The sequence below is a fragment of the Dendropsophus ebraccatus genome, chromosome 8 (genome assembly GCF_027789765.1).
Source record: "Dendropsophus ebraccatus isolate aDenEbr1 chromosome 8, aDenEbr1.pat, whole genome shotgun sequence".
Classification (NCBI taxonomy): domain Eukaryota; kingdom Metazoa; phylum Chordata; class Amphibia; order Anura; family Hylidae; genus Dendropsophus; species Dendropsophus ebraccatus.
Window position 1 is genome coordinate 42,271,767 of NC_091461.1, and position 9,289 is coordinate 42,281,055.

At 46.6% G+C, this 9,289-nt stretch overlaps 1 protein-coding gene across 2 annotated transcripts; it reads right to left on the minus strand.

Annotated features, from left to right (window-relative positions):
- Positions 1–4,596: 4,596 nt before the first annotated feature.
- LOC138799297 (protein kinase C delta type-like) lies at positions 4,597–8,771 on the minus strand. Of its 2 annotated transcripts, none has more exons than XM_069980268.1 (6): positions 7,681–8,771; positions 7,348–7,601; positions 7,061–7,123; positions 6,358–6,912; positions 5,944–5,988; positions 4,597–5,225 (listed from the first exon to the last, which is right to left on the minus strand). In XM_069980268.1, exons 2-6 carry the CDS (start codon positions 7,548–7,550, stop codon positions 5,213–5,215), a joined length of 879 nt encoding a protein of 292 aa, XP_069836369.1. In that variant the 5' UTR covers positions 7,551–7,601; positions 7,681–8,771; the 3' UTR covers positions 4,597–5,212. The 2 variants fall into 2 exon arrangements, with proteins under 2 accessions (XP_069836369.1, XP_069836368.1); XM_069980267.1 differs by having other exon boundaries at positions 7,803–8,770.
- Between the last annotated feature and the right edge of the window lie 518 nt (positions 8,772–9,289).

Genomic DNA, 9,289 nt, shown 5'->3' on the forward strand with positions numbered 1-9,289 from the left:
TATGTGGGGCACTATATGGGGGCATTGGCTACTATGTGGGGCACTATATGGGGGCATAGGCTACTATGTGGGGCTCTATATGGGGGCATTGGCTACTATGTGGGGCACTATATGGGGGCATTGGATACTATGTGGGGCACTATATGGGGGATTGGATTCTATGTGGGGGATTGGACACTATGTGGGGCACTATGTGGGGGATTGGACACTATGTGGGGCACTATATGGGGGCATTGGATACTATGTGGGGCATATATGGGGGCATAGGATACTATGTGGGGCACTATATGGGGGCATTGGATACTATGTGGGGCATATATGGGGGCATTGGATACTATGTGGGGCATATATGGGGGCATTGGATACTATGTGGGGCACTATATGGGGGCATTGGATACTATGTGGGGCATATATGGGGGCATTGGATACTATGTGGGGCATATATGGGGGCATTGGATACTATGTGGGGCATATATGGGGGCATTGGATACTATGTGGGGCATATATGGGGGCATTGGATACTATGTGGGGCACTATAATGGGGGATTGGATACTATATAGGGCATTTTGGGGGGGATTAAGGATTATTAAGGATTAAGGATATAAGGCACTATTCAGTCAGCAGCATGTGGTGACTGTAGGGGAGTGGCTATGAAGGGTTGCTATGGGGGCGTGGCTATGGAGGGTTGCTATGGGGGCGTGGCTATGGAGGGTCGCTAAGTGGGTGTGGCTATGGAGGGTCGCTATGGGGGCGTGGCTATGGGGACCGCGGCGCACATGTCCCTCTTTGCTCTTTGCAAAAGTTGGGAGGTATGTCTATAGCTCCTTACTATAGGATTGTTTCACCCCGCTCCAATGTCACCTCACTGTACTACTACTCCTACCAGTCACCTCACTGTACTACTACTCCTACCAGTCACCTCACTGTACTACTACTCCTACCAGTCACCTCACTGTACTACTACTCCTACCAGTCACCTCACTGTACTACTACTCCTACCAGTCACCTCACTGTACTACTACTCCTACCAGTCACCAGTGTACTACTCCTCCTACCAGTCATCTGACTGTACTACTACTCCTACCAGTCACCTCACTGTACTACTCCTCCTACCAGTCATCTGACTGTACTACTACTCCTACCAGTCACCTCACTGTACTACTACTCCTACCAGTCACCTCACTGTACTACTACTCCTACCAGTCACCTCACTGTACTACTACTCCTACCAGTCACTTCACTGTACTACTACTCCTACCAGTCACCTCACTGTACTACTACTCCTACCAGTTACCAGTGTACTACTACTCCTACCAGTCACTTCACTGTACTACTAATCCTACCAGTCACCTCACTGTACTACTACTCCTACCAGTCACCTCACTGTACTACTACTCCTACCAGTCACCTCACTGTACTACTACTCCTACCAGTCACCTCACTGTACTACTACTACTACTTCTATCAGTCACCTCACTGTACTACTACTCCTACCAGTCATCTGACTGTACTACTACTCCTACCAGTCATCTCAATGTACTACTACTCCTACCAGTCACCTCACTGTACTACTACTCCTACCAGTCACTTCACTGTACTACTACTCCTACCAGTCACCTCACTGTACTACTACTCCTACCAGTCATCTCACTGTACTACTACTCCTACCAGTCACTCACTGTACTACTACTCCTACCAGTCACCAGTGTACTACTAATCCTACCAGTCACCTCACTGTACTACTACTCCTACCAGTCATCTCACTGTACTACTACTCCTACCAGTCACTCACTGTACTACTACTCCTACCAGTCACCTCACTGTACTACTACTACTACCAGTTACCTCACTGTACTACTACTCCTATTAGTCACCTCACTGTACTACTACTCCTACCAGTCATCTCACTGTACTACTACTCCTACCAGTCAGTCACCTCACTGTACTACTACTCCTACCAGTCACCTCACTGTACTACTACTCCTACCAGTCACCTCACTGTACTACTATGTCAGTCACCAGTGTACTACTACTCCTACCAGTCACCTCACTTTATTAATACTACTCCTACCAGTTACCTCACTGTACTACTACTCCTACCAGTCACCTCACTGTACTACTACTCCTACCAGTCACCTTGCTCTATTACTACTACTCCTACCAGTCACCTCACTCTTTTACTACTACTCCTACCAGTCACCTCACTTTATTACTACTGCTACTCCTACCAGTCACCTCACTTTATTAATACTACTCCTACCAGTTACCTCACTCTATTACTACTACTCCTACCAGTCACCTCACTGTACTACTACTCCTACCAGTCACCTCACTGTACTACTACTCCTACCAGTCACCTTGCTCTATTACTACTACTCCTACCAGTCACCTCACTCTATTACTACTACTCCTACCAGTCACCTCACTTTATTACTACTACTACTCCTACCAGTCACCTCACTTTATTAATACTACTCCTACCAGTTACCTCACTCTATTACTACTACTCCTACCAGTCACCTCACTGTACTACTACTCCTACCAGTCACCAGTGTACTACTACTCCTACCAGTCACCTCACTGTACTACTACTCCTACCAGTCACCTCACTGTACTACTCCTCCTACCAGTCATCTGACTGTACTACTACTCCTACCAGTCATCTAACTGTACTACTACTCCTACCAGTCACCTCACTGTACTACTACTCCTACCAGTCACTTCACTGTACTACTACTCCTACCAGTCATCTGACTGTACTACTACTCCTACCAGTCACCTCACTGTACTACTACTCCTACCAGTCATCTCACTGTACTACTACTCCTACCAGTCACTCACTGTACTACTACTCCTACCAGTCACCTCACTGTACTACTACTCCTACCAGTCACTCACTGTACTACTACTCCTACCAGTCACCTCACTGTACTACTACTCCTACCAGTCATCTCACTGTACTACTACTCCTACCAGTCAGTCACCTCACTGTACTACTACTCCTACCAGTCACCTCACTGTACTACTACTCCTACCAGTCACCTCACTGTACTACTACTCCTACCAGTCACCTCACTGTACTACTACTCCTACCAGTCATCTCACTTTACTACTACTCCTACCAGTCAGTCACCTCACTGTACTACTACTCCTACCAGTCACCTCACTGTACTACTACTCCTACCAGTCACCTCAATGTACCACTACTCCTACCAGTCACCTTACTCTATTACTACTACTCCTACCAGTCACCTCACTCTATTACTACTACTCCTACCAGTCACCTCACTCTATTACTACTACTACTAGTAGAGCCCACTATCAGCTGCTTGCAGTCACTCACTGACCATATACCCTGGTAGAATATACAGTCAGTGGGTGACAATGTGGTCAGTGATTGCCATGTACTAGCCTGGCCTGCAGCCTGACCTCCCTCTACTCTTACTCGCGTGCTGCTGGCACCAGAACACAAAGGACAGAAAGAAGATCCGGTGATGGATTTTTACAGAGGTGGAGGTGGAGCTTACAGTGCCTGTGCCTGGGTTCCTCCACTGGATGCCACTGCTCTGTCCCACCCCCTCCCCCTACAGTGGCACAGAGCAGGCAGGAAGCTTGTGTGGCTAATAAGTGCCTTGGGGGTGGGAAACTGCAAGTGATGGAGGCCCCTTATAATGCAGCTCTGACTATGAGCACTCCTGATGAGCGCTTGTTGCTAAAATTTAAAGTGAATGTTCCATCAGGCCTAGGTTGAAGCACTGGAGGCAGGCCGGCCCACCCCCAGTGGGAGGAAACCCCCTGCCCCTCTATGATTCTAATGGAGCCGTATAATAGAGGGGATTTCCTCCCACTGGGGGCAGCCCGGCCCGCCTCCAGTGCCTCGGCCTGGTAACCGTGCATAGAATGGCGCCGTATAAGGGAATCGGGCCACGGTTCAAAAAACGGACTGCGATTCCGGCTTCCCCGTGCCAGCGGCGTTCTATCCGTGGGTCCTATTAAAACGAATGTACCTGATGGATGCAGTTGTATTCCATCCGACAGAATCTGTTTTCCATTGACCTACATTATTTTAAAAATTGGATTAAAACTGATCTGTTTTGTTTTTTTAGCATACACAAAACGGACATCTTCTGTTTTGCTCAGCTGATCGCGGCTGAGCAGCTGATGACGCGCTGGAGGGGGGCCAGCATGAAGGAGGCTTGGAGCGGTCCGGTCAGCCTCCTGAAGATGACGTGATCGTCCCAAGATGGCGGCCGGGGTCGACAGTGATTCCGTGAGTATCACACTTCCAGGTCCACGGTCGGGGTGGGGGTGGGGGCATTTAAGGGGGCCATTCACTTAAATAACACACATTACAATGTTGTATAACTTTGTAATGTGTGTTATTTGGTGAAAAAATGTTTTACACCGCACTACCCCTTTAAGTCCTCTGATCCTTTGCTATGAAGCTTCAATGACACCTGCTGGCTCCATTATCTGATTCCTTCCCGCTCATACAGGAAGAGATCTAGATAGTAGAGGTATATTAGGGAAATACATTTATTTATTACAACGTTACGTGATCATCCAATGGAAATAAAGACACAGAGACAATGATGTAAATGGGGGGAAAATAATTTTATTTATACTTACAGAAAATTAAAATGGAATCCATGTAGTGTGAATGACCTATCAATGTGTGACCTAAGCCTATCTATCTATTATTATTTGGGGGATAATCACACTAACCCTATTTATGGCTGAAGTTGATCCTGAGGAAGGCAAAAACCCTCCTGAGGAATAAGTCCTCAAAAGGGAAAAATTCCTTCCCGACCCCAAATGTGGCGATCAGAACAAGTCCCAGGATCACAGCCGAAATCTAAACCTATCTGTCTGTGTGTATGTATGTGTGTGTACATCCTACCGCTATCTACCTACATGTGTGTGATCCTAATGTATGTGTGGTGTGTGTTACTTACCTGGCCTGTGCTGAGATGTTACTAGATGTCAGGCAGATCCAGCACAGGCCGCTCCTGGGGCTCCGAGGGTCTTCGGGAGGCGGTGACGTCTGATGCCAGATGGTGGTTATGTCCGGATGCCAAGATGTTGTCCAGGGCAGCAGCTTGATGGAAATTCTCAGCATACAGATGATGGTAGAGAGGATGTTGTGGGCAAGCCGAGATCTTGTAGAGCAGCAGAGGCATGGGTCAGGGGGCACAGGGCTCTGGGCAGTGGTCACGGGCTAATCCTGCAACACATGAGAGGGAACGGTCAGCTTTACCTATTGTGGCTACAGACAAGTGATCTAGTGTAACATGACGGCTTTTATTCTACGTGTTTTATAAAAGTGGTATTAAAGATTTTGCAAACAGGGAAAAAATGTCTATAATATGAGTGTATGTTAGGAGTGTCCTGAATGTTTCAGCCATAATGGAAGACAAATGGGTTGTGAACCAGATTTAGGAAAAACAGATATCTCTCAGGGGAGGATGACCCAAAGATGGTATGTAGAAGCCTAGAGATATGTATGTATAGTATAGGTTTATAGTATGGTATATAGAGGTATATTGTATAGTATATATTGGTGTATAGTATGATGTATATAGGAAGGTATGTATAGGTGTATAGTGTGGAATATATAGGTGTACTGCATGGTGTATATATACTGTGTAGATGTATAGTAGGGTATGTATCAGTGTATAGAATGGTATATAGATGTGTAATACGGAATAGATAAGGTGTATGGTATTATATTGGTGCATAGTATGGTATATATTGGTGTATAGTATGGTGTGTGTATATAGGTGTAAAGTATAGTACATATTACTGCATAGTATGTTATATATTAGTGTATGACATGTATAGGTGTATAGTATTGTGTGTATATGGTGTATAGTAAGCTTTTGATAGGAGCCTGAGTGTTTGTGTGTGTGTGTGTGGGGGGGGGGGGGGGGGGGGGTACTCACCAGATGGTCGTGGACTCCTTCACTGTAGTGGTCTTCCTCATCATCCTAGGAAGAAGCAGGAGACATACTGATCGTTGGAGCAATAAAAATGGAGCACAAGACTGGAGGAAGACTATGGACCAGACATCACCAGGGATATTATGAGGGATATGATGATATCATAATATTAGCACTGTTACATATAGTAACCATTATAAGGGGTGAAATATTAATAACTAATGTCTCCATTATTTTACCAGTGTAGGTGACAAGAAGCTGGATGACTATACGACCTCATGTACAGCCTAAAACCAGATCCAGAGGAATGGTGATGGTGGACATACAGGTAAGGGTCCTACTACACGGCTGATTATCGTTCTGTGTAATAGGGCCCTAAGACTGATAGACATCATACATAAAGGAGAAGGTTCTTACCGGTCCCAGCTTGGTGATGTGTAAGAGAATCCGGCTTCGGGGTGAAGGGGGGTCTTGTACTCCGGCCAATGCAGGTCTTCATCCTTCAGAGGTGCCTTGAATGGTGTAAATGGCGGTTGTGCTCTCCTCCTCTCCAGTTCCTCCCAATTCGTGCTGTAAAAGAATGCATGGTCTCGGATGTTATTGTACTTACCGAGGCGCTTGTCCGGATCCTTACACAGCAGGTCTTGTATCAGATGTTGCAGGTCAGCAGGGAGCCAGGCTGGGATGTTAGGCTCTTCGGTGGTGATGGACTTGTATGCCTTCTTCTTCTTGGTGCCGTAGTAAAATGGGGAGCATCCTGCTGACATCCGGCATACAACGATCCCCAGGCTCCACCAGTCCACGGCTGTGTCGTAATCCATCCTCCGAAGCACCTCTGGGGCCATGTAGACAAACGTTCCCGTCACTCCGTTGGTCTTGTTGGAGGAGGTGACCCCATCTTGGGCGAGTCCCAGGTCGACGATGCGGATGTGTCCTTCTCTGTCCAGCATGATGTTTTCCGGCTTGATGTCTCTGCAATAGAATAAGACAGATAAATGATAAATAATATACATAAGAATACAGCACACACAACCAGGGATAATTCAGGACTCTGGGAAAGTTGGGTGCATAATTTCCAACATTATAAGGTAACAGAGATACAAAGGAAAGTTCTGCTTACCGGTGGACGATGTTCTTTCCATGGAGGAACTGGAGGCCACATGCGATCTCTGCTGCGTAGAATCTGGGAGAGAACAGTGTAGTATCAGTGACAATAAATACTTCTCTATTATCATTATTATTAGTCCCCACCAGCAGAGAGGAGGCGCTGTTTATGGCAGCCTGTATTCCCTCCATTCTCTGCATTGTTTTTCATCTGACCTGTCATGTCACCTTTTATCCCCCCCACTACAGTCCACTGTCTTTTATGTCTGTTCCCATCTGTCTCCTGATCGGTCATTTACTTACCTTACATTATCGGTGTTCAGGCAGCCGCACATTCTGATTAACTCCTCCAGGCTGCTGCCGGACAGGTACTCCATGATGAAATAGGCATGGTCCTGAGACTGCTGTGCGGCATACAGATGACAGAGGAATGGGCAGCCTCGGGCCAGCAGGAGTACCCGTCTCTCTCGCTGTAGACTTGCTGCTTTGGTCTTCTTTTTGTCCATTCCCTTAATGGCCACGTAGGTGTTTTGGCCGCGGACTGAAGCGAGGACCACCTGAAAGAAGACAAATGGGAAATGATTACTGAATTGAAAATCTCACACATACACAGTATAAGCATGCTCATATACATACCTTCTAGGCTGGCTATAGTGGTGTAGTCGGCCCAGATGCCGTCACAGGGTAAGGCAAGGGGTTGCAGGAGTTTGCGTGCACACACACTCAAACACACTCTACAAGCATGCTCATATACATACCTTCTAGGCTGGCTATAGTGCTGAAGTCACAATCCCCAGGGCACAGGTAAGCAGGCAGCCTTAGGTGATGAAGAGGAGGGGGCACAGCTCAGTTCCCTCTCTTCCCTATGCTATGCACCCTTCCCCCCTGTCCTTCTGCTTAGTGACTCCACTGCTGCAGGAAGAGACAGGGGCAAAACTGGGGCCAGACACAGAAGGAGTGGATGGGTAACATGAGGAAGAAATGGGTACTGTAAGCTGCAGCATCCTCCATCAGCCCCTGCTCTCAGCTCCCAGACAAGTTCCCCTCCCCCCGTTGCCCTCACAGCGTCCCCTGCTGGCGGCTGTATGTAACAGGCATCCCAGCTCGGTGCTGTGCCCAGACGGGGTAAAGTATTTTGCAATGTCGAGCTGGGATGTTTCATTAACTCTCCTTGCCCCCCTGTGGGGATGGGGGCCCTGGACAGTTGTCTAGTTTGACCCCCCAACACAGTCCCTGGCTACGGCCATAGGCTGTATTCATGTTTTCTCAGACTCTCTAGGGCTGTATCCAACTTCTTCATCCACTGGGCTGGATCTTGCCGAGTTGCGCACATATCTACTCATTAGAAAGAAAAAAAAAAAGTTAATGATGACAAATTCAGATTAGGAGTTTCACATTAACACAAATAAGTTAATACCACAATACATGTGAAAAATATATTTTATTTAAATGCATTAAAATAATTAACAAGACGTCTTTATTCCTCCCAAAATGTAAAAATTGAATACAACCTAATATAAGTCATATAGGAGTAATTTTTCGCCACCAGCTTGGAGATCCCGGTGCTGCAGTCTATTTTTCAAAACACAGCCGGTTCCCAAGCTCGGCACTGGATTCTTCATGCTCATGACCCGCTCTATGCACCAGAGGTGAGCCCAGCACCCCCCCAGTGTAATGATATCCGCTCCCCTCAGTGACAAGGACAGACTTGATTCTAATAAAGGCACATCACCGAGGGGAGGGGATATCATTACACTGGGGGTATCAGGCTCACCTCCTGTGCTTAGAGTAGGCCGGTGAACATGAAAAGAGCGGCAATTTGGAAGCGTTTTAAAAAAATGGACTGCGTCTCCTGGATCTCCGTAACGGTGGCAACAAGGGGTTGAAATTTTTTTTTAAAAAGGTACATTCACTTTAAGCAGATATTATAGCAACATAACCTACAACATAGTACACATCTCACATTTGTCATATATAAACCACCTGCAATATGTAGGGACACTGGGTAAATGTTACATAGACATTACGGGGGAGATTTATCAAACATGGTGTAAAGTGAAACGGGCTTAGTTGCCCCTAGCAACCAATCAGATTCCTCCTTTCATTTTCCAAAGAGTCTGTGGGGAATGAAAGTTGGAATCTGATTGGTTGCTAGGGGCGACTGAGCCCGTTTCACTTTACACCATGTTTGATAAATCTCCCCCTACATATTTATATACATATACTCATCTATCTATCTATCTAT

Bases quoted from the DNA above. Each gene is read 5' to 3' on its own strand.
- LOC138799297 (XM_069980268.1), bottom strand. From the start codon at position 7,550: ATGGACAAAAAGAAGACCAAAGCAGCAAGTCTACAGCGAGAGAGACGG. The intron at 6,913-7,060 runs GTAAGCAGAACT...ATTCTATTGCAG, and splicing joins GGAAAGAACATCGTCCACCG to AGACATCAAGCCGGAAAACA. The intron at 5,989-6,357 runs GTAAGAACCTTC...GCTTCTTCCTAG, and splicing joins ACATCACCAAGCTGGGACCG to GATGATGAGGAAGACCACTA.